The following is a 26264-nucleotide window of genomic DNA, read 5'->3' as shown; positions in this document are numbered from 1 at the left end:
AAGTTTACTTATGTTGATCCCAAAAGTTCAGAGGGAGAAATGATCTTAAAAGATAGATCACTTAGTTGGCTCCAAATACTTGCTGTACATTACAAAAACAGGAATTTGGACCAAATCAGTCTTTAAAAAAAACTGTTACAGCTGGCTCAGATAGTATATTATGGTAGAGAATACAAGGAGGAAGAAAGAACCAGACAAAAGACTGAAGCCCCAACAATGACAGTTAGATCTGCTCTGAAACAGCCTGAGGAAAAATGTCCAGAGGAACCCAGGTGAAAAGAGATGGACTTGTTATTACTGTGGAAAGGAGGGGCATCTCAAGCAAGATTGCCCTCAGGCATCTATAAGCTGCCCCTGGATCCATGTCAAGTCTGCAAAGGACTATACTGGAGAAGAGACTGCCCTCTGAGGTGTAGGCCCCAGAGGTGGAATCTCAAGACAATTGGGACTGAAGGTGCCCAGGGGTCCCCACACAAGCCCTTATTCTAAGGCTGAAGAGCTCCATGTATTAATAACTGTGGAGGGCCTATCAGGGCCCCGTCGATTTTCTTTTGGACACTGGGGCAACTTTCTGCTCACTAAAGCCCCTGGTCTGCTTTCCTCCTGATCCACTGCCATAATGAGGCTGTCTGGACAACCCAAATGCTATTATTTCAGTCATCCTTTAATCTGAAACTGGGACTCTGTGCTATTTTCTCGAGTTTCTAACCTTGCCAGAGTCTCCCTCACCCCTTCTGGGTAGGGATATACTGAGCAAGGTCCAGGTCTCTGGTTTCATAAATATGGAACCTGCTGTTTTAATTGAACAAAATGTAAATCCTAAAGTGTGGGCTGATGGAAAAACTGTGGGTCAAGCACAAAATACTGTTTCTGTCGTCATCAAGCTCAATGACCCTCATCTATTTTCACATCAAAAGCAGTATCCATTAAAGCCTGACGTGTTAAGGAAAGGTTAAAACCCATCATTGAAAATTTAAAGGAACAGAGGTTATTAATTCCCTGTAACACTCCATACAACACTCCTATTTTGGGTGTAAAAAAGTCAAATGATAAATGGAGACTTGTTCAAGATATACTAATAATAAGTGTCTAATCCTTATACTTTATTGTCTGAAATTCCTAAACAAGCCAAATATTTTTCAATCAATTATTTGAAGGATGCTTTCTAGAGTTAAACCTATATTAGATCATCCTCTACCTATGATTTTAAGACAATTGAGAGGATTCTTGGGCATTACAGGCTATTGCCGCATTTGGATTCCAGGTTATAGGGACTTGCCCAGCCTTTATATAAACTTATAACTGAGACTCAGCAGGCGCAAACCCACTAGCTGGTTTGGTCCCCAGAGACTCAAAAGGCTTTTAAGTCTATTCAAACTGCTCTCTTGCAGGCTCCCACTTTGAGCTTGCCCACAGGATCAGAGTTTGTTTGTTACTGGAAAAAAAAAAAAAAAAACAGGCTATGGCCACCTTGCTTAAGGGCAATTGTTACTATTGTTTTGCTAATGCCTAAAGCTCATAAGTTTACTAATGGGCAAAATTTTACTGTACTGACTTCTCTTGATGTAAGTGGGATCTTAAACTTTAAATTTCAGAGCAAAGATGCTCCACCTTTAAAGCTGCTATAATTCAAGGGGTATTGAAAGCTCTAGGAATAGAATATCACTTACACTATTTCTGGAAACCCCAATATTCAGAAAAAGTTGAAAAGGCTAATGACATTATTAAAAGACATCCATGTAAGCTAATTCAGGAAACACAAGACAGTTTAAAGCTTTACCTATAGCTTTAATGAGGGCTTGAACTGACCCTAAGAAGAAGGGACTGTCCTAAAGCCTTAGAACTAACTATCTGAGTCAGCTTTCAGCTTTTCAACCTCCTCATCAATTGAAGGCTTCCCATGGTGGGTTTCTCCACTTCAAGGAAAGGACTTTCTTCAGCTCTGTGAATACCTTTACCAACAACAATCATATGTGACACCTCTTCTTGATCTGATGACATCTAGCAATCCTAAAATGGACTGATGTAACTATGGACATAATGTAACTTTTAATTTTGATTAGGTTTTAACTTGATTTAATGACTATTTTGCCTTACATCTGTAACTATATAACGGGGTTTGTTTCTAACCGTGTGAAGGCTTTTAGGTTACAAATGGTTTTCCAGGCTCCTACAAGTGTCATAGCCTCCTCCAACTATTACTTGGGGCCTCTGGATCAGAAACCCTCAATATGAGGTTTAGAAGAACATGTTGCCTCAACAATTTAGGGATGATGCCCTTCAACAGCAAGAAGTAGTTATGGAATGAGAACGATGCCCCTTTCCCTTTTCAACATAATTTTCCTAAAAGAAAAAGGGGAAATGAGAGCGTCAGTTCCTAGGCAGGTTGATAAGAAGTCCAGGGTCCTCAAGGAGAAAGAGGTCTGGGGCTCTTGAAGAGGAGATAGGGGTCTGGAATTCTCAAGGAGGAGGAAAGGGCAAACATCTTTTTTTTTTTCCTCTACATTCCTTAGTCTTAGTCACATTAAATGTTTTTTTTCTTTAAGCCTGGAACTGATGATTACACAACAAATAACTCAGTTTGAACTCTGTACTAAGGATTATATAACAACATATCCTGCTTGAGGACAGTTTCTCCTCCTGAGAAACTTCTGGCTAATCCTGTTATCTTAAAATGTAAATTATGAGAGTGGATCTAGTAAGATCTTTACAACTTTGAGACATTCTTTGATTTATTGTAATAATTAATTAAAAAGTATATAACTCCCTTGCTAACACTAGTGAAGGGGGCACTCTCTGTCCCCCTTCTGATGTCTATGTCAGACGCTTTCTCTGTCCCTTTTTACACTTTAATAAAACTCTGCTATACAAAAAAAAAGCATCAGTTCTTCGGCACTCAGCTATATGGTCCAACTCTCACATTCATGCATGACTGCTGGAAAAACCATAGCTTTGACTATATGGACCATTGTTGGCAAAGTAATGTCTCTGCTTTTTAATATGCTGTGTAGGTTGATCATAGCTTTTCTTCCAAGGAGCAAGCATCTTTTAATCTCATAGCTTCAGTAACCATCTGCAGTGACTTTCGAGCCCAAGAAAATAAAGTCTGTCACTGTTTTCGTTCTCTCCCCATCTATTTCCCATTCAAGTACAATGCCAAGATAATAACAATCCTGGGTAGCAGATCAAGGTAGGGCTTGGAATCTTCCTAGCCCTCAGGAAATTGTTGTGTGTGTTTTTTTTTTTTACTTTTTAAAAAAATTTATTATTATTAGTATTTTTACTTTACAATATTGTATTGGTTTTGCCATACATCAACATGCATCCACCACGGGTGTACACGTGTTCCCCATCCTGAACCCCCCTCCCACCTCCCTCCCCATACCATCTCTCTGGGTCATCCCAGTGCACCAGCCCCAGGCTTCCTGTATCCTGCATTGAACCTGGACTGGCGATTCGTTTATTATATGATTTCTGACTCTTTCTCTTGTCTTTGCCCCTTCTTAACGACTTTATCTCACTTTGCTCATCCATAAAATGAGTTGTTGTAAGGTTTAACTGGAATTATGCATGTAAAATGCTGAGGATGGTGCCTGGTACCAGAAAAGCCTTCACATTATGTTTGCCCTTCTCTACTGGCTTCCCTGGTGGCTCAGACACTAAAGCGTCTGCCCGCAATGCGGGAGACCCGGCCGGGTTCGATCCCTGGGTTGGGAAGATCCCGTGGAGAAGGGAATGGCAACCCACTCCAGTACTCTTGCCTGGAAAATTCCATGGACTGAGAGGCTCCTCAGAGCCTGGTAGGCTACGGTCCATGGGGTCGCAAAGAGTCAGACACGACTGAGCGACTTCACTTCACTTTACTGCTCCATTCCAGGGAGTCGTTTGAGGTGCTGGAGGAGGACATCCCGATCTGCCATCCTCCCAGCCCCCAAGCTGAACAGCGCACCAGGGAAGCTGATGGGAAAATACCGTGCAATGCATAAGGCCAACGGGGAGTGGTGGCCCTGGGGATGGACTCTTGGGGGCCCTGGGCGACCTTTCTGCCCCGGCGTCCACCCTCCCCAGATCTGAGCCGCAGACCTCCGGGCGGGAACGGGGGCGGTGCGCTCTAGCCCCGCCGGCGCGTAGGCGGGCGGGCGGGCGGGGCTCTGCGACCCGAAGCCCTGGGCCGCCAATATAGGCGCTCGGCGGAGGCGCTAGTGTGCGGGGGCAGCGCTGCAGGCGGGGGCCGAGATCCAGACACCGAAGCAGCTGGCACCCGGGTAGCCCGGAGAGGGGCGAGCAACATGAGCAGCAAATGCGACGTGGTCGTGGTGGGGGGCGGCATCTCAGGTCAGTGGCTGCTGCGCGCCCTCTTTCCCCCTCCCAGGGCTCCGACAAGTGGCCGCCCGGGGAGGCATGCGGGGCGGCCGTGCGGCGGCGTATCCCCCGGAGCCCCTAGACTCTCCGTGCGCCGGAGGGGATCTAGAGGGTCCCAAGCGTCGCACACGAAATCCTCCCTCAGGGGGAGAAGGATTTGGTGGCCCCCCCTCCCCTCCCCGGACAGAAGCTAGAGGATGTCTTTTGAAGGTCTGGGGCTAGACTTTGAACTTCTGCCCCGGACAGCTGCCAAGCCTGAGACTGCTGGAATTTTCAAAGCGCCGGGGGGCAGGGAGAGAGGGTGGTGGTGGTGAGAAAACGGGCAGGGGAGAGACTCTTACTAGGGGGTGGCATAAAGGTCAGTCGCTTGCCCCAGGCAAAGGTCAGTCCTTTTGCTCCAGCCCGACCTGGACACTCTACACCCTCACTCGGACCACGACGTGTTGTTATTCTGGAACCAGGAAAACGACCTTGAACAGCTTCCCGTTCAAAAAGAAGGGATTGGACCCTGGGGTATCGACCCTCCTGATCCCGATTCTTTCTGATTCCACGATTTCCATGGGTCTACCTGCGGCTGCAGGGCCTTCTTGTCAAATGCCTTCTTGTCGAATGTCTCCTCTCCTTCTGCCCCTTCTTCTCCTCGCCCCCACACTCAGTGCAGGGTGGCCAAAAAGCTTAGAAGGGATGGGGGACAGAAAGTACCCTCATAGACACGGGGAAGGGAGGTGGGACTGGGCCTCGAGAAACAGACGCCAGAAGATGGATGGGGTCAGCGGGGGAACCCACCTTCTGAAGAAAGTCAGCCAGATCCTATGGGGAGGGGTCAGTGGAATATGAAGTGATGCTTCCAGAACAGCCTGTCTCACAGACCCCTGAGAATGCTTTGGTCCAACCCCCAGGACCTCCTGGTACTTGAGCAATTACGAGGACACCTCCAAAATCCACCACTGTGTTGACTAAGACGTGCCCTAACCAGACGTCAGGAGCCGGCCTCCAACTTGCTTCCTGGGGGGCAGGCAGGGCAGAGGCGTTCAGATTCTCTTGTGGCAGGTAAAGAAAGCAAGGTGCTGGATGTTGGATGCCATGCCTCCATTCCAGCTTTCCTCACCTTTGAGTCAGATCTCAGGCTATCCCTTCTGTTTGCCGGGTCCCCCACCCCCTCCCCTAGCTCACCCATGCCAGGCTCTGTACACAGGGCTACAGATGCTTTAAGTACAACAGCATGCTGTGGTGGGCTCTGGCTATATAGATTCCATGTTCATTCAGTATTTTAGACATCATTTCTCCTAGAGGAACTCAGTGTGTGTCCGTGCGGCCTTGCACAGCACTCCCATCTTACGGAAGAGGAAACCTCTCTTTCTAGGCCTTCAAAGTCCTTTTCTTACCCAAACTATGTCTAACGTGTTCCAATTCTTCGTTTCCCCCTTTATTTTGTTTTTTTTGTTTGTTTGTTTGTTTGTTTGTTTTTTCTGATTCATTCTCTAAACCTTCACGCTCACTCAAATTATTCATGTAAGACTCGTACTGGAAGGATAGATAAGGGTTTAGTTATTTTTTACAGCAGTGGTGAATCTCTGCTTTTGACTCCCAAACTCTCCAAACAAGGGACTGGTGAGTAGATCTGCCTTTTCTCAAGAATGTCACATGGAATAGGCATTGTTCTAAAAACTGAGAAAGCAGGGTTCCAAGGCCTTACTTAAATGCTTTATCTGCTATGTGAGGATAACTCCAACTAGTCATAGCTAGATTACAAGATCATCTAAAAGGTAGGTGAAGCAATGTGTGTGAAAATGGCTTTGCAAAGTCTGATATATGTGTGACACAAGGGATTACAAGAGTTTTGCTCATTTATTCAAACAGTACACGTTAGGGCAGGCTGTGGTTGAGGATGCAAAACTAGATCACATTTTTCTTGTCCTGGAAGATTTTTCAGTCTAGGAAAAGAGATGAGGTATCCAGACAAAGACAATACAAGGTAGAAAGTGTTAGGTGCCACAAAAGAGGTCCATTCATTTGTTCATTATCCATTCATTCAAGGAACATTTGCTTCCTGTCCCACATCCTATCGAAAAGGGAAGGAAAGTTGAGTTAGTCAGAGCCATTGCCCCTGGGGTACTCACAAGCTAATGTGGGAGGCAGAGTTGTGAACGAGTGGTACTAATGACCTACGATATATGCCTTTTCCTAGGACCTCCTACTGAAAGTTATAGGAAAGGTGAATGTTGAACTCTAGGTGAATGTTGAACTCTGCCTGGGAATATCCAAGCAGACTTCACAGGGATGGTGAAGTAGATCTTAAAGAATGGATATGAATTCACCAGGAGACTGGATGAAGAAAGTATCTGAAGCTAAAGAATAGCTTAAATCACAAATACGTGAGATATTCTCATGCTTAGGAAAGATAAGAACTTTAGCACAGGGACTTCCTTGGTGTTTCAATGGTTTAAGACTTGGCCTTCCAATGCAGGGGGTTGCAGATTCAATCCCTGGTCGGGGAGCCAAGATCCCACATGCCTCAAGGCAAAAAAACCCCAAAACATAAAACAGAAGCAATGTTGTAACAAATTCAATTAAGACTTTAAAAATGGTCCACAGGAAAAATTCTTTAAAAAAAAAAAGAAAGAAAAAACTTCAGTGTGGAGAATTGAGGGGAACTTGTGGGAGACCAAGCTACAGAGGTGGGTTGGGATGAGTTGTAGGTAGCCTTGTATGTCATCACCCAAAGATTTAGCTCCCTGGTGGCTCAGATGGTACAGAATCCACCTACAATGCAGGAGACCCAGGTTCAATCCCTGGGTCAGGAAGATTCCCTGGAGATGGGAATGGCTTCCCACTCTAGTATTCTTACCTAGGAAATCTCATGGACAGAGGAGCCTGGCGGGCTACAGTCCATTTGGTCGCAAAGAGTTAGACATGACTGAGTGGCTAATTTTGGGGGCTTCCCAGGTAGTGCTGGTGGTAAAGAACCCACCTGCCAATGCAGGAGACATAAGAGATGTGGGTTCGATCCCTGGGTCAGGAAGATCTCCTGGAGGGGAGCATGGCAACCCACTCCAGCATTCTTGCCTGGAGAATCCCATGGACAGAGGATAGGGTCACAAAGAGTCAGACATGACTGAGTGACTTAGCACACATGCAGTCAATGAATAGCCACTAATGATTTTTCATTCACAAAGTGATATGTCGAGTGACAGGAATATGATCTACAAAAAGAGGAATGTGCAGAAGAGCAGGTTTGGGGAAAGATGGAGCATCTAGAATTGAAGGTGCTGATAGAACACCTAGGGAGAGATGTCTAGCAGCTCCAAGTGCAAAGAACAGGTTGGGCTGACAGATTTGTGTGACAGAGACGTATTAGTTGAGGCCCCTGAAGTCTGTGAAATGACCCAAACCAAGAGTGGCGAGAGAAGAGAGGATGCCTAGGATGGAACTGGTTGAGGCGGTGCTCACCTTCTCCACTGGGAGGAAGATATTTCGGTCTTTATAGTTTGATGAGAGAGATGAGGAAACTGAGAAACTGAAAAACACTTGCTGCTGCTAAGTCGCTTCAGTCGTGTCCGACTCTGTGCGACCCCATAGACGGCAGCCAACCAGGCTCCCCCGTCCCTGGGATTCTCCAGGCAAGAACACTGGAGTGGGTTGCCGTTTCCTTCTCTAATATATGAAAGTGAAAAGTGAAAGGGAAGTCGCTCAGTCGTGTCCGACTCTTAGCGACCCCAAGGACTGCAGCCTACCAGGCTCCTCTGCCCATGGGATTTTCCAGGCAAGAGTACTGGAGTGGGTTGCCATTGCCTTCTCCGGAAAAAAACTTGGTTAATCTCAAATCTTAGCTCATATGTCATTTACTGGGGACAGCCTTCCCAAATCCCTCCAAATAGGTTGAGATGCCTTTGTTTAACTCTCCTCTGCCATCTTGTTCTTTTCCTTGAGTTTTTAATTGTTCACATTTTAGTGTCATTTCTTGTTCAATCACTTTCTCCTCCACTAGTCTGTAAGCCCCTGGAGCCCTGGGAAGTGTTTCTATGTCTCCTGGAGAACCCCCAAACTCCAGCTCCAGAGCTCTGCCTGGCCTAGTTAGCACTTAATAAATGTGTTAAATGAACAAACTTTAACATATTCCCCACAAAACAGCAGTTGATTGCATCTGAAATTCACATCCACTTACTCCTGACCCTTTTGCATGTCCTGCCAAATCTTATTGAGTAAGGGGAAAATGGTAAAATCAGAATTTTAGGATTGGTTGGTGACTGACGCAGTTAACTTTGTTAATTATTAAACTTGGGCCATTCTGGTAGTTCTCTGATAGTTTTCGAAGCTGTCAGCAAATTTTAATCACTCCCTTTGGCATAAGCAGAGACAGACTGGGGGTACGGATGGTTAATATATAACCTTTTTTTTAGTGTTTGAAAAATTCCAAGGCGACTGCAGAACAGCATTTTGTTTGGGGAAATGCGTGTGGCATACAAACACACACCTGCTGACATCTCTTTCACCCAAGGAGCAGGTCATCTCTGGGGACTTGGCAGAGTAATGGCATTTCCCACATGGAGCTGGACAACAGCATACGGCTTCTGTTCCGAGTCTCGATTTTAATGTTTGGTTTGGTAGAACCATGGAAACTATCTTTTGCAATTCTGGAATGGCTCTTGCTCAAGCCTCAAAATAAAAGCTAAAAAAGGGAAACTTGAAACAGAAAGGAGAATTTTTTTTCCAGGCTTGAGAGAAGTGATCTGGCCATCTGAGGGTGGCAGGCACTCGGCTAACAGCCTGGAAGAGTCAAAGTCAGTCTTCCAAGTGGTAATCAACACCTGGAAGGTGATCTGTCCAGCCAGAAGGGCCAGGGGGGCAAGCCTGCTGCAGGCTGGAGGGACTGGCCTAGGCAGGGTGCATCAGAGAGGGCCCACAGAGGATCATGAGTTGAGGGATGTGATAGGCAGATGAGGCCTGTGTGTTAATGGCAAAGCCCCCGCCTCACCTTTGATGAAGAAAGATGGAGAACTTCCTGGACGCCTATAAACCACCTGAATGTTCTAAGAAATGGTAACTGGATGGAAGTGCTTGGAAATGTGTGTATCCCAAAGATAGGCTATAAAGAGGCAGTATGCAATGTTAAAAGAGCATAGGTCAGACATCAAACAGACTCGTTATGAATTCCGTTTCCTATACTTAGCTATTGTGTCACCTTAAAATTTCCCTCACCTCTCTGTTCTTCAGCTGCCTTTTAAAATGAGATTCCCAGTGCCGTTATTGGCCGAGAGCTTGTTGCTAGGATTAGAAAGAACGCACATAAAGGACTGTACACAAGAGGCCATTATGGCGACAGGTTGTACTAAAAAGACAGCTTGTCTTTTTGGAAAAGACATCCTTTTTTTTTTTAGCTTCTAGGGTTTTTTCATCTGTGGGAGCAGAAGCAGGCATCTCTGTAATCATGTCTTCCTCTTTACTGACCAGTCATTTTTCTCGCTGTGAGGCATTTATAAGGTGACTACAGGATCTGTACAGGCATCATTCTGACCTCATCCTGCCCCACCCCCATCCCTTCAGTCCCTCCAGTGAGGAGTCTGAGAACTCAGGCTTATCCTGGGCTTCAGAGCCACCAAACCCATTGTGTTCCTTATCAGAAGAAATTTTCAAAGCCCTCGATCTGTATTTCATCACTACCCCAGCCTGGCTGTTATTCCCTTTCTGATCTGGTCTTCATTTTAGCCACCTGACACCCATCTTAATTATAAGAAATAATAAATGGGATTATTATTTATCTCTTGAATAATATTAATTATGTAATAATAATAGAAGAGTCAGCATTTTGAGTGTTGTCTATATGTTAAATTGAGTAACAGTGAGGTGATCTTAATATTAGCATCTCCAGGCACTGGATGAATTCAAACTCTTAGTGTAGAAATCTGTCCTGTGTTTAGAATTTCTGACATATTTATCTCTTAACTATATACAAAAAATAATTAGAATTTCAGACTTTTCTTTCAGTTTAGCTGCTACGTTTCTTACATCATCTGTGTTGGTAAATCATATACAAGCCAAGAAAGTAGGGCTGTGAAACACAGCCTTGTTATAAGACAATATTCCATGAGTGTGTGTGTGTGGGGGGGGTACATATACATGCACAGCCACTAAGCCACTAGCCACCTCCTCCAGCTAAAGTTTGACAGTGGAGTTGGCCGCACACTGACACTTCACATCCACTAGTGGTTAGAGGCCATTTTGTCGGCCTGATTAACAATAATAGCAAGGTCTACTGTGTGCTTGCCAGATCCTAAGCCCCATTCCAAGCATTTTACATGCATTTTCTCCTTTACCCCTCTAGACCACTTTATGAAGTAGATACCTTTATTATCCTTACTCTCCAGATGAGAAAACTAAGTCATCAAAAGGTTACCAATTTTTCTTAAGGTGACATAGCTAGTGAGTGGTAAAACCACAATAAATGCCATGCTCTTAACCTCTGTACTCTACCACTGCTGATTTCTTCTGTTCCCAGTGAAAATGTCACTACAGGAACAGTTCCTTCCAATCTGTAGCAATAATTTAGGATTTGTTTTGATATAATTTGTTCACATTGGAACAGTGGAAAAGACATATATATTGAGTGATGTGCATGATATGTATGTCATCAGTTTGAAAATCATTTGTTTTATAGCTCGTACACCTTGATATAAAAAAAAGGCTCAATCAAAAAATGGGCAGAAGAGCTAGATAGACATTTCTCCAAAGACAGGTGACCAACATGCTCATGAAAAGATGCTGAATATGCTGATTGTTAGAGGAATGCAAATCAAAACCACAATGAGTAGTTGATCTTACACCAGCCAGAATGCCCATCATTAAAAAGTCTACAAATAATAAATGCTGGAGAGGGTGTGGAGAAAAAGGAACCCTCCTACACTGTTGGTGGGAATGTAAATTGGTGCAGCCACTATGGAGAATAGTATGGAGGGTCCTTAAAAACTAAAAATAGAGTTGCCATATCATCCTGAAATCCAGCTCCTATACCCAGAAAAAACTCTAATTCAAAAAGATAAATGCACAACAATGTTCATAGCAGCACTATTTACAATAGCCAAGACATGGAAGTAACCTAAATGTCCATCAACAGATGAGTGAATTTAAGATGTGGTGTATATATATGGGCTCCCGTGATGGCTCAGCAGGTAAAGAATCCACCTGCCACTTCAGGAGATGTAAGAGACACGGGTTCAATCCCTGGGTCAGGAAGATCCCTTGGAAAAGGGCATGACAACCCACTCCAGTATTCTTGCCTGGAGAATCCCATGGACAGAGGCACCTGGAAGGCTACAGTCCATAGGGTCACAAGGAGTTGGACACAAGTGAAGCGACTGAGCACACACACGCATATTCAGCCATTAAAAAAAGAATGAAAATGCCATTTGCAACAACATGGATGGACCTAGGGATTATCATACTAAGTGAAGTAAGTCAGACAGAGAAAGACAAATTTATGTGATATCACTTATATGTGGAATATAAAAAATGATACAAGTGAACTTATTTACAAAACAGAAACAGACTCACAGACATAGAAAATAAATTTATGGTTACCAAAGGGGATAGTGATGGGGGAGAGATAAATTAGTTGTTTGGGATTAACAGATACACACTACTATATATAAAATAGATGAACAATAAAGACCTACTGTATAGCACAGGGAGCCATATTCAATATCTTGTAATAATCTATAATGAAAAAGAATCTGAAAAAGAATATGCATATATATACATATCTGAATCACTTTGATGTACACCTGAAACTAACACAGCATCGTACATTAAATATACTTCAACTTTAAAATGGTTAAGAGATAAAGAAAGGCAGAATATACAGATTTCTGGATTATCACTGGAAAAAAAATCTGCTTATAAATGCAACCAATAGGGCAAAAGGAAAAGAAAAAAGAATAAATCAGCTGCTTTGATGATTTCTACATTTTTGTCAATAAATATACAGATGGGATCTGACTCAAATTTTGAGATAATTTAGTTTCTAACTTATTTCTCTAATATTTTGGGCTTCAGTGGCATTTTCATGTTCTACTAACACAATAAAGTCAATAAAATGTTCCAGTATCAAGCATTTCTCCAGATATCAGTAATGACAACAAATGTTGCTATCACCGAATTCTAATGTTTGTACATTTCTTTATTCTTGTCAAGATTCAAAGTCTATGTACACATGCCCTTAACTGATGTACACTGAATTAGAACTTCTGCATTTTAAATACCTTTTAGAATTAGGTAATATTGAAGTATTACAGGTGGCAAGGTCATAGTATAATGTCACCCGAGACACCTGGGACAAATGAAATGTGTACAGTAGCATGTCACTCTGAATTGGAACTCACACTAACTTTAGTTTCATCTTTGGATTTGATGGCCATTATACATATAGTCTTAGCAGTGTTCCATGTGTGTGTCTATTACCGGATCTCACTTACTGTGTTTAAATGACCTGTTTAAGCATCTGTGAACGTTCACCTGATCATAGGCTGCTCAAAATCAAAGACTTCGTACAATGTATCTCCCTATTTCTGGTGTTTAGCAAAGAACCCAGCTCACCTTAGCCCCCAGAAATTGAATTAAATTGATAGAATCCCTTGATCAAGATTGTAGGTCTTCTTAGGCTTTGGGCTCAGAAAAGGTAAGCCTTACAACCAGAGATCTATTGGAAGGATGGGACTAACTTTTTACTTCCTGGAGGAAGCAGGATAACACAGAAGTTAACCCAGAGGGATGATATGGGGAGGGAAGAGGGAGGAGGATTCAGGATGGGGAACACATGTATACCTGTGGCGGATTCATTTTGATATTTGGCAAAACTAATACAATTATGTAAAGTTTAAAAATAAAATAAAATTTAAAAAAAAAGCAAAAAAAAAAAAAAAAAAAGAAGTTAAATGCAAAAACCCTAGGAGCCTAACATTTGGGTTCAGATCCTACCTGTGTCCCTAACTGTATAGCTTCGGTTAGTTACCTACTTCCTCAGCCTCCAGATATTCACTTATTAAGTAGAGTGATGTTTCTAGGGCTAACTTTTGGGATGCTCAGTCAGTGTTAACTCGGCTATTTTTACAAGTCAGCAGGCAAGGCTTAACTGAGGGGATCTTGGAAATGTACAAGATTGAATACACTTCTAGGTCCCCAAAACTGAGCCAAATGGAGAGGCCATGTTCAGGATGAGGGTTTTTGTTCCCATAACAAAATACTTTGGAAATTTCCTCATGTGAAAAGTACAGCATTTTCATTTTTCAAGGGCCCCAAGCTTCTTGAGCTTAGCTTTTTAGGGACGTCTCCAGTAGCTCAGCTGGTAAAGAATATGCCTGCAATGCAGGAGACCCTGGTTTGATTCCTGGGTCGGGAAGATCCCCTGGAGAAGGGATACACTACCCACTCCAGTATTTTGGGGCTTCCCCGATGGCTCAGCTGGTAAAGAATCCACCTGCAATGTGGGAGACCTGGGTTTGATCCCTGGGTTGAGAAGATCCCATGGAGAAGGGAGTGGAGAAGGCAATGGCAACCCACTCCAGTACTCTTGCCTGGAAAATCCCGTGGACGGAGGAGCTTGGTAGGCTACAGTCTATGGGGTCTCTAAGAGTTGGACACAACTGAGCGACTTCACTTTCACTTTTCACTTTCATGCATTGGAGAAGGAAATGGCAACCCACTCCAGTATTCTTGCCTGGAGAATCCCAGGGACAGAGGAGCCTGGTGTGCTGCTGTCTATGGGGTTGCACAGAGTTGGACACGACTGAAGCCACTTAGCCACCACCTGGAGAAGGGAATGGCTACCCACTCCAGTATTCTGGCCTGGAGAATTCCATGGACTATTCCATGGGGTCACAAAGAGTTGGACAAGACTGAGTGACTTTCACTGACTAGAAGTCAGTAATTCCCTTGATAATGGTATAAATTTTTTCCTGACTTTGACCATCCAAATCCCATAAATTTCTTCTGAGCTAAAAACATGTTCTAAGGAATTCCCTGGTGGTCCAGTGGTTAGGACTCTGCTTTCGCTTCAGAAGGGCATGGCTCCAATCCCTGGTAGGGGAACAGAAATCCTGAATGCCATGTGGTGCAGAAAAAAAAGTTTTTTTGCTCTAATAGAGTCATTGATGACTGAAGATGGAAATATCTTTAGTTTTATCTACTAGTGACAGCACCTGGTTTTCCAGTGAATAAAGTCCCTGTTCTGGAGGATGAACCCTCAGCTTTAGGAGAAAGGGCAGTTGGAACAAGAACCTGACCAAATGATGCTATGTGGAAGATAAAAATGACTAACATTTTGAATGCACTGTTTTTACTTTCAAGTTTACAAAACGGATCCATGTTCAGTCTCCTCAGTTAACTCAGTAAACCAAGTACTACAGAAAATGAAGATCTGTAAGCCATGATCTCAAGTCGTCATCTGTCGGTTTACTTAAGGGAGGTACAGAAAGTCTTCTGTAAGACCAAGTTCCTACCCTCAGAAAACTTAAAATGCAATTGCAGACACAAGACCAGCACATACAGGCAATAAGAAATGTCTAGAAATGATAAATAATTGAGTTTTGTACTGTGGGACCCAAGTAAATCACAGAAGACCCCAGGAGTTAGAGAAGTTCTTCTTCAGATCAGATCAGATCAGTCGCTCAGTCGTGTCCGACTCTTTGCGACCCCATGAATCACAGCACGCCAGCCTCCCTGTCCATCACCAACTCCCGGAGTTCACTCAGACTCATAGCCATCGAGTCAGTGATGCCATCCAGCCATCTCATCCTCTGTCGTCCCCTTCTCCTCCTGCCCCCAATCCCTCCCAGCATCAGAGTCTTTTCCAATGAGTCAACTCTTCACATGAGGTGGCCAAAGTACTGGAGTTTCAGTTTTAGCATCATTCCTTCCAAAGAAATCCCAGGGCTGATCTCCTTCAGAATGGACTGGTTGGATCTCCTTACAGTCCAAGGGACTCTCAAGAGTCTTCTCCAACACCACAGTTCAAAAGCATCAATTCTTCGGCGCTCAGCCTTCTTCACAGTCCAACTCTCACATCCATACATGACCACAGGAAAAACCATAGCCTTGACTAGATGAACCTTTGTTGGCAAAGTAATGTCTCTGCTTTTGCATATGCTATCTAGGTTGGTCATAACTTTCCTTCCAAGGAGTAAGCGTCTTTTAATTTCATGGCTGCAGTCACCATCTGCAGTGGTTTTGGAGCCCAGAAAAATAAAATCTGACACTGTTTCCACTGTTTCCCCATCTATTACCCATGAAGTGATGGGACTGGATGCCATGATCTTCGTTTTCTGAATGTTGAGCTTTAAGCCAACTTTTTCACTCTCCACTTTCACTTTCATCAAGAGGCTTTTGAATTCCTCTTCACTTTCTGCCATAAGGGTGGTGTCATCTGCATATCTGAGGTTATTGATATTTCTCCCTGCAATCTTGATTCCAGCTTGTGTTTCTTCCAGCCCAGCGTTTCTCATGATGTACTCTGCATTTAAGTTAAATAAACAGGGTGACAATATACAGCCTTGACAAACTCCTTTTCCTATTTGGAACCAGTCTGTTGTTCCATGTCCAGTTCTAACTGTTGCTTCCTGACCTGCATACAAATTTCTCAAGAGGCAGTTCTTCTTAGAAGTGTGAAATTGGAACAGTTCCTGAAGAACAGTCAATGTTTGGGGTTGGTAGAGAAGGAGAGGCTTTAAAGATGGGAGGAATAATATAAATCATAAGGCTATAGGCTCCAGTTTACAGGTGATATTTTTATTTATAGGAAGGTAAAAAGTGTAATAAGTCTAAGATAGTACTAGGGAGATATGGGTAATAAATTTGGAAGGAGGAGGGCAGGATCAAGCAATGAAATGTTGAAGAGCAAAGTGAGTTTGTTACGTTTTTCAGTGGTTTGGAACTAAGGAAGCATTGACAGTTTTTGCCAAAAAGATAAGATGGGCAGTTGTGAAAGAGGGCACCCCTAGAGCCAAAGAAACCAAGAGATGGGTAGTAATTCAGGAATAGGTTGAGAGGTGATTAGCTGATTATAATGAATTGAGTTATCCTGAAGCTCAAAGTAGATTGCAAGAGAAAGTGGGGGGAGGCAAGAATGGGAAGAAGTTCTTCTGTTTTACTGAGAAAACACCTAGAAAAGAGGTATCACAAAAATTAATTAGTATTTTCCCCCTGAAGTTTCATAGTTGAAATGGAAGGACTTGATTGTACTTAAAATTTTCCTTTTTTGAAAAAATAAGATCAAAGAGATTTTCTCCCTAAGGGTTGTGACCCAGCTTACTAAATGACAAACACACATCTTGAGCAATTTCAAACACAAAGTGAATCCTATTCTGTTCATCCTATTCTGTTCAGAATAGTTCATCCTATTCTGTAATGTAAGAGTTTTCATTGAAACCTGTTGTTTTGTGAGAGAGAGGACAAAATCAGAAAGCAAGGTCAAAGTTTGACTTTTCAAATGTTAGTTATGTTACCAGAGTCTCTATTTAATGGCATCTTAAATGTCATATTCTGGTTAATTTCCATTTTAAGTCAGAAGTTTACATTCTTTATCTTATGTTAGTCATCTCTTACCTGGCTCATTTTTCACTCTGGACTCATCATCAGCTTCAACATTTAATCTAAAAAAATGATGCAAATGAACATATTTATTAAGCAGAAGCAGACTCCCAAACTTAAAGAAGGAAACTAGTGGTGTTAGTGGTGAAGAATCTGCCTGCCAATGCAGGAGACACAAGAGAAACAGGTTTGATCCCTGGGTTGGGAAGATTCCCTGGAGTTGGAAATGGCAACTCACTCCAGTGATATTCCATAGACAGAGGAGCCTGGTGGGCTACAGTCCTTGGGACCACAAAAAGTTGGACACGACTGAGCTATTAAGGGGAGAAGGCTGGGGAAAAGGATAGTTAGGGAGTTTAGGATTGACATGTACATACTGCTTTTAGTATATATAATGATTTGTATGTTCATTCATTTTGAGAAGCATCCATTTGCACCTTGTACCTCAAGCAGTCTTAAAAACTTGTTATAAACTTAAAAAAAAAAAACACATTTGTCAGAATTGCACAATGCTGAAAGTGTCCTTCTAGGTCCTTAGTTTTATTTGCTCTCCTTCCAACCTAAATAACACCCCCCCTTTTTAATTTATCTCACAGACATTTCCAATGATTCGTTTATAGTGAATTTGGAATACTGACCTCATCTTTTGTATTTTTTAATTCCTGTGATCCCAGTCCTGTTTCTGTCTTAAATTGTGTCTTTATAATCATGTTTAATTCTATCTCACTTTTTTGGGTTGTTTTCCAGTTTTTTACATTAAAGCAACAAATTCTTTGGAAAAAGTTTGTTATCCAACACGGCCCCCTTTCAGATAACTTCGGGTAAAGAGTTAATAATCAAATTAATAACCAAAGTTCCCTCAGAAATTTTTAGGAAGACGAGCCACTGATGTAAATGAAAGATGAAATCACATTCGTTCTTGGTTATTTACAGCTTAAGGAGTTTTTTTTGGAGAGGTAGGAATGTTTTTTAATAATGTGAATTGAGGAATAATACATACTTACTGTGAAAATGTGTAAATTACAGAAAGGAGCAGAAAGAAAACAAAAATAGTCTATAATTGATTCCTACAAAAAAAGCCACTGTTACAATTGTCACCTGTATTTCCTATTTGTAAACCATCTACTGGATTTGCCATACTCACTGGTAGTCCCTTTAACATAAATAGCAACATATTATGAATGTTTAACCATGTCTTAAGTTCTCTTCTATACAATATTAATAACTTTATATTACTTCATCTGATTGTATTTATTTACCAATCTTCTATTGCTGAACATTTGTATTGTTTCCAAATTTCTATTTTAAATGAAGCTATTGTGAATGTCCTTGTACCTAAACCTTTGTGCATAATTATGATTACTTCTTTAGGAAAGTCCTAGACATAAGTGTTGGGAATCATTTTAAGGCATTTCGTAATGATCACGAAATTGTTACTCCAAGAAAGTTTTGTCAATTTAAGGTAGAATTTTAATAATGGGTTTCTTAGTTACTTCTCTAGGAAGCCAGTATTTTTCCATCTTTGACACAACACAAAGAAAACCAGGGATCTTCACCAGTTCAGAGGTGTAATTTAATGAAGTTGTAGGTACTAGTTTTTGTAAATGTTCTTTAGTTTTATAAAATTTCAGTAGTGGCATTCTTGCTCTCTTTCTCTTTTTGCTCTCTATAACATGCAGGCAAACCACTTTTGCAATTAATGCTTTATGCCTACCACTGTTTACTAGGTATTTATATATTATACAGTGCTTTAAAAATTTTTGAATATCATTATCCTGTGCTTCTAGAAGTTTGATATCATTAATTAGATCATTCTATGTGTTTCAGCCGGAGAAGGCAATGGCAACCCACTCCAGTACTCTTGCCTGGAAAATCCCATGGACCGAGGAGCCCGGTAGGCTGCAGTCCATGGGGTCGCAAAGAGTCGGATACGACTGAGCGACTTCACTTTCACTTTTCACTTTCATGCATTGGAGAAGGAAATGGCAACCCACTCCAGTGTTCTTGCCTGGAGAATCCCAGGGACGGGGGAGCCTTGTGGGCTGCCGTCCATTGGGTCGCACAGAATCGGACACGACTGAAGCGACTTAGCTGCAGCAGCAGCATGTGTTTCAGCACAGAAAAGAAAAAAGAATAGTCCTGCGGAAAACCATTTTCTATGATTATTTTTGCCCATCTAGATAAGAAATGAATATTGCCTGTGTCCAGGGTCTATTGTAAAAGCTGATCAAACAGCTGTTTCATGTTTTACATTTTAATTTCCTCTCCAGTTTGCATTCAAATCCCATGATAGATTTTGGTTTGTTTAGGAGTCCTGTAAGATACAGTTGGCTGTTTCAGAGTAGCCCTTTTATGCTATGCCTGTTAAAATTAAATAGCCCTTGTTAAGTAGTGATGATAAGCACCCATAAACGCATACACTCAGATGAGTTATCCTCATTTCATCAAGCATGTTTTATTTTATCATTTCTGCAGAGGAGAAAAAAGTCAAGTTTGTTCATTCGTTGATTCATCCATTCATCCAATAAACCCTTATCAAGGGCCCTATTTACCAAGCATGGGGCTAGACATGAGAATATACAGATGGGTAATCCATGTTTCCTTCTTTGAAGGGTACACCAAGCAGAGGGAGGCACATTCAGCTACATACAGGTGAATTCTCTGAGCGGTGGTGGGTGCTGAGAAAGATAAATTCATCTGGTTCAGGTGATACAGAAGAGAGGAATATGGCAGCTTCACCTCGGGGCCTCAGAGGACCCGAAGGAGGACTTGGTGATAGGATTTATTGGAGAGATAGTTAGCCAATTCAAATATTCTTCCATCAAATAGAGTGTTATGTGCTTGACATTTAAATCTACGTTGGTATCTACCTCTATTCTTCCCTTAATCTACAACCATTTTATGCAGCTCCCTGTAGGATTTCTCACAAGGAATCAGAGATGCTGAAAGTGATGAACAAGAGAGAAAGTGACACTGTGAGGGAGCTGTTGATAGGATTTGAGTGGAAAGGTTAATAGACTGAGGATCTTGGGTTAAAGGGCATTCATATTAGATGGATTTGAACAAGTGAACTAGAAAGATAGAAGATCATGATTGCAAGGGAGAGTGCTATAGTGTTTTGACAGACAACCTTTTGATTGTACTTCTTGGAAATGACCATTAATAGCATTTACATGAGCTGCAACATTTTGAATCAGCATATCCAGAGATGGGATTCTCTGTGTGATTCAACAAATGGTTTAAAGGCAAGAAAAATAAATGCCTTAAAAAAAGTAATTAATCTGCTATTTTACAGTTGGGCAGAGGAAACAACCAGTCATTTAGTCTAAGTTTAGGGATGTCTGGAAGGCCCCTCTGCTGGACTGAGAAACGCAGGAATCTTGAAGATGATTGGAAAAGCATAGAAAAAGGCAAGGGCTATATATAATGCAGCATTATGTAAAGTCCAGTAGGGACACCACATTGTCCCATTCCATGGCAAAACAGAGGAGAGAGAAAGAGAAAGTCCATCCTTCCCATGCCCCACCAGATCAAACGTTGTAGAGCTAGACTATTAGTATTATAATGACATTGACAATTGGAGGATTCTGTTCTCTGATTAAAAAGATGAAGCCTATGACTTATGCAAACGTCTGTAAAAGGAAATTGTGGTCTAGTTTTTAATCCTGTGATTCAGCCTCTTCTGTTTACAATCTATCAAAAAATCTTGGCTGGCAACATGCCAATCTGTCTCCATCCATCTGCTGCTAGTCTTAGATTGGGAAAACATTAAGTAAGAGCCTTTTTCACTCTCCTCTTTCACTTTCATCAAGAGGCTTTTTAGTTCCTCTTCACTTTCTGCCATAAGAGTGGTGTCATCTGCATATCTGAAATTATTGATATTTCTCCCAGCAATCTTGATTCCAGCTTGTGCTTCATCCAGTCCAGCATTTCGAATGATGTAGTCTGCATATAAGTTAAATAAGCAAGATGACAATACACAGCCTTGAATTACTCCTTTCCCGATTTGGAACCAGTCTGTTGTTCTATGTCCAATTCTAACTGTTGTTTCCTGACCTGTGTACAGATTTCTCAGGAGGCAGGTAAGGTGGTCTGGTATTCCCATCTCTTGAAGAATTTCCCACAGTTTCTTGTGAGCCACACAGTCAAAGGTTTTGGGGTAGTCAATAAAACAGAAGTAGATGTTTTTCTGGAACTCTCTTGCCTTTTCAATGATCCAATAGATGTTGGCAATTTGATCACTGGTTCGTCTGACTTTTCTAAATCCACCTTGAACATCTAAAAGTTCACGGTTCACGTACTGTTGAAGCCTGACTTGAAGAATTTTGAGCATTATGTTGCTAATGTGTGAGATGAGTGCAATTGTGCAGTAGTTTGAGCATTCTTTGGCATTGTCTTTCTTTGGGATTGGAATGAAAACTGACCTTTTCCAGGCCTGTAGTCACTGCTGAGTTTTCCAAATTTGCTGACATATTGAGCACAGCACTTTCAGAGCATCATCTTTTAGGATTTGAAATAGCTCAACTGGAATTCCATCACCACCACTAGCTTTGTTCGTAGTGATGCTTCCTAAGGCCCCCTTGACTTCAAATTCTGGGATATCTGGTTCTAGGTGAGTGATCACACCATCGTGATTATGTGGGTCAGGAAGGTCTTTTTGGTATAGTCCTTCTGTATATTCTTGCCACCTCTTCTTAATATCTTCTGCTTTTGTTAGATCCATACCATTTCTATCTTTTATTGTGCCCATCTTTGCATGAAATGTTCTCTTGGTATCTCTAATTTTCTTGAAGGTATCTCTAGTCTTTCCGATGTTGTTGTTTTCCTCTATTTCTTTGCACTGATCACTGAGGTAGGCTTTCTTATCTCTCCTTGCTATTTTTTGGAACTCTGCATTCAAATGGGTATATCTTTCCTTTTCTCTTTTGCCTTTAGCTTCTCTTCTTTTCTCAGCTATTTTCAATGCCTCCTCAGACAACCATTTTGCCTTTTTGCATTTCTTTTTCTTAGGGATGGTCTTGATCACTGCCTCCTGTACAATGTCACTCACCTCCATCCATAGTTCTTCAGGCACTCTATCAGATCTAATCCCTTGAATCTATCTGTCACTTCCACTGTATCATAGTAAGGGATTTGATTTAGGTCATACCTGAATGGCCCAGTGGTTTTCCCTACTTTCTTCAATTTAAGTCTGAATTTGGCAATAAGGAATTTATGATCTGATCCACAGTCATCTCCCAGTTTTACTGACTACATATAGCTTCTCCATCTTTGGCTGCAAAGAATAAAATCAATCTGATTTCAGTATTGACCATCTGGTGATGTCCATGTGTAGAGTCTTCTCTTGTGTTGTTGGAAGAGGGTGTTTGCTATGACCAGTGCATTCTCTTGGCAAAACTCTGTTAGGCTTTGACTTGCTTCATTTTGTACTCCACGGCCAAATTTGCCTGTTACTCTGGTATCTCTTGACTTCCTACTTTTGCATTCCAGTCCCCTATTATGAAAAGGACATCTTTTTTGGGTATTAGTTCTAGAAGATCTTGTACGTCTTTATAGAACCGTTCATCTTCAGCCTCTTCAGCATTGCTGGTCAGGGCATAGATTTGGATTACTGTGATATTGAATGGTGTGCCTTGGAAATGAACAAAAATCATTCTGTCATTTTTGAGATTGCATCTAAGTACTGCATCTCAGACTCTTTTGTTTACTATGATTGCTACTCTATTTCTTGATGAAAGGGAAAGAGGAGAGTGAAAAAGTTGGCTTAAAACTCAACATTCAGAAAACGAAGATCATGGCATCTGGTCCCATCACTTCATGGCAAATAGATGGGGAAACAATGGAAAGAGTGGGAGACTTTATTTTTTTTTTACTCCAAAATCACCACCAATGGTGACTGCAGCCAGGAAATTAAAAGACGCTTACTCCTTGGAAGAAAAGTTATGAAGAACCTAGATAGCATATTAAAAAGAAGAGACATTACTTTGCCAACAAAGGTCCATCTTGTCAAAGGTATGGTTTTTCCAGTATTCATGTATGGATGTGAGAATTAGACTATAAAGAAAACTGAGTGCCGAAGAATTGATGCTTTTGATATGTGATGTTGGAGAAGACTCTTGAGAGTCCCTTGGACTGCAAGGAGATCCAACCAGTCAATCCTAAAGAAAATCAGTCCTTAATATTCATTGGAAGGACTGATGCTGAAGCTGAAACTCCAATACTTTGGCCTCCTGATGTGAAGAACTGCCTCACTGGAAAAGACCCTGATGCTGGGAAAGATTGAAGGCAGGAGGAGAAGAGGATGACAGAGGATGAGATGGTTGGATGACATCACCAATTTGATGGACATGAGTTTGAGTAGGCTCCAGGAGTTGGTGATGAACAGGGAAGCCTGGTGTGCTGCAGTCCATGGGGTTGCAAAGAGTTGGACACAACTAAGTGACTGAACTGAACTGAACTGAACTGAGAGCCTTCTATGTGCCTGGTGCCAGGAATGAATAGTGAAGAAACATTTCCAGTTTAACCAGGTGCACACACAAGGAAAGATGTTAAATTACATTTCTTGTGCACATCTATTGTTATTGCATGCACCAAAATGTCCTTTTTTTCGATGAAAGAAGCTTCTGGGTGCCTTTCAAGAGATCACCCTTGGACCAAGTTAGAATAGATGCTAAGATAACTTGGGGTTGAGTTTCCAAGTATTATGTCCTATCCTAGCTTTTTTAGTCTTACTTGTAGATAGTGTGATATTTCTGGCCTCAGGAGGGGTAAGGAGAACATCAGAAATGCCTTTTCTGTCATCAGAAATTGGGTTGCATGAGGGAACAGTCACAATTTGAAAGGAAATCACATGGTCCACCCTAGTTGATAAAAGGCAGAACATCCAAAATACACTGTCTGTTGTCTGATTTTCTCCCCTTGGTCCATCCTTTCTGATTTCATGAAGAATATGTCCAAAGGGAAATGAGTTTTCTGTAGATAAATCAGTCTGCTGGCCCACAATATTGCACTTCCAGTGGACAGGTCTGAGAAATGGGGAAAAGTACAAAAAGTTGAGCTGACTGTAAGATAAGGGAGGCAGAAATATTTTATTTGCAAAAGAAAAATCTTTTGGGTTTATGCTTGCTTTATTTCTGGGTTTTAGTTTGTGAACAGAATAGTATGAGAAGTGATGGAGTGCATTTTCTTCTCCCATTGCATTCTTTTAAAAGATATATTTCAGTAAACAGGTATCTTTTAAATCTGGCTTCCTTTCCGTTAGGTGTGAGAGCAAGTTTAAAACCAATCTTTAAAATTCTAAGCATTAGTAAATTATAATTTCCAAAGAATGCTTATGTGTTAGTGATTTTAATTTTTTCTTAGAAAAATAAGGGTTTTAAACAGTATTAGCAATTAGAATTTAAATCAGTATTCATATCTATACAGCATTCTGTATAGAAACTCTTAGCATTATTTTTCAGTGTTTTTTAAATACAGTGGATAAAGACCGCAATGACAGTGAAAAATGATGTCTGCATTTTTCAAATTACAAGTAATTGGTAAAGTAAGAGCTTATTCCATCTTGTGAAACCATTGGAATGAAGTGTGAAGAACAAAGCACATGTGCAAAATATAGTAACAAAAATATCTGCCTGACATTGCTAAAGGACCTTGGTTACGTACTAATATAATGACCTTCTGTACATGTAAGAACATATAAAGAAAGGCAATATTAGGATATTTTTCCTCCCCAAATACATCCTTCCTATAAGGTGGTATGTGCAGTGCCGGGGTCCAGCCCTGGCTGATCCAGGGAGTTTGAAGCGGGGATGGCGTTGGCGAGGATCAGGATACAATAGCTTCAATTAGATATTAATTAGAGATGTAAAGAGTAATAGAATGAGGATAGCTCAGTAGGAAAATTCAGTGGAGAAAAGAGGCTGAGTAGCTTGGTTTACGCGGGAGACCAATAAAACTTCAAGACAAGAAGTTTGCACCACTTACGTAGGCCGCAGGCGTCCTTCCGTTCTCCCGAAGGAGAGGAGACACTGAGGCCTCCCCGGTCGGATCTTAGAAGCCCAGGCATAATTAGTAAGCATGGTGGGTTCCGCGCTCCAGATGGAGACTCAGCCAGAGTGAGATAGAGAGCGACATGGGGAGACCAGTATTTCGAGAAACTAATCCCAATTCTTTATTTTCCATGGTCTACTTTTATACACTGAGCTGTTATGCAAAAGTCACGCGGGGTCAGCAGTCCTGACTTTTATCAAAGTCAGGTGCTTCATACAAATGTATACAGAGGTCTTAGGGGTGTTACATCATCTTCTTGCCAGGGGGCCTGCTGACAATTTATGACCCTCTCCTTGTGACAGCGGTCAGTCAACCAGGACACTTATTTCTCCAGGGGTGATTATTCTTAAAAGAGACGCCACCCAAATAAAGTTACATTTCTATAGGGTGAGGGTGTAGTGGGTTTTAGTTAAGGAAAGAATTTACTTAGCCTAAGGTCTAACGTGCTTAATATCAAAGGTTAATACTTATTTCTTCTATGTATTCGTTAATGTGTATAAGGGCAGGGGATGTGGAAACTTAGCAACAAACATTGGCTCAACAAATGAAAAATCCTTCACCAATAAAATTTCTAATCAGCCCATTATACTTATACTAATAGTTTTCTAACTTTTCTAAGGATCCTGTTTTTAGAAGGTTTAAAGCATCTCGTGCCTCTCATGGTTGGGAGGCTGTGAGCAATCACATGTGGCCAGACAAGCCTGTCAGGCAGGCTAGAGAACCTTCAGAGGAGTTTGTAGGTTAAAACACTTGTCACGCCCAGGAATTTTTATTAACTGGAGCTCTAAGTTAACTCCTTCTCTGAAAGAGGTGGTGGGGGACAGCCCCCCGTAAAGTCAGAGGTGTAGGTGAGAGCACAAAGTAGTAAAGTAGGCAGGCTCTGGTTATGGGGGTAGATGCTCGAGGATTTCCAGGGGGACTCCTGAGGCTCGATCCCCACTTTGCGTATGTCGAGCCTCCTTCCTCATGACCTTTGCCATGGGCAGAGTGCCTCACTCTGGCCCCCAACAGTGCAGTATATTGATTTGTGTGATTTTACATATAGTGGAAGGTCAGAAAGAGGTGGAGTGTGGGACTGCACTGGAAGCTTTTATTTCACTCACTGAGTTGTCTGGTTGAATAATGTTTCCTCCATCTTTGACATCTGAGCCTTGTGGTACAGCACAGGATAAGGGTGTTTATTTTTTGGTTTTAACTAATACTGTGTATTTTATTTAACTATAACCTTTTATTTAACTAATAACTGTTTTCCAAAAGAGTTCCCACTGTCTGAAAAA

General features: G+C 41.7%; 1 protein-coding gene across 1 annotated transcript in view; it reads left to right on the top strand.

The window, feature by feature from the left end:
• The first annotated feature begins 4168 nt into the window (after positions 1-4168).
• Positions 4169-26264, top strand: part of MAOB (monoamine oxidase B) — a 122004-nt gene continuing 99908 nt past the window's right edge. The window contains exon 1 of the mRNA XM_027533539.1: positions 4169-4335. Within this exon, the coding sequence (XP_027389340.1) occupies positions 4290-4335 (46 nt within the window). The 5' untranslated portion in view covers positions 4169-4289. The remainder of the gene's footprint in view (positions 4336-26264) is intronic.

This window comes from Bos indicus x Bos taurus, chromosome X (genome assembly GCF_003369695.1).
Source record: "Bos indicus x Bos taurus breed Angus x Brahman F1 hybrid chromosome X, Bos_hybrid_MaternalHap_v2.0, whole genome shotgun sequence".
NCBI lineage: Eukaryota > Metazoa > Chordata > Mammalia > Artiodactyla > Bovidae > Bos > Bos indicus x Bos taurus.
Note: the sequence above shows the minus strand (reverse complement) of the source record. Positions and strands in the feature narration are given on the sequence as shown.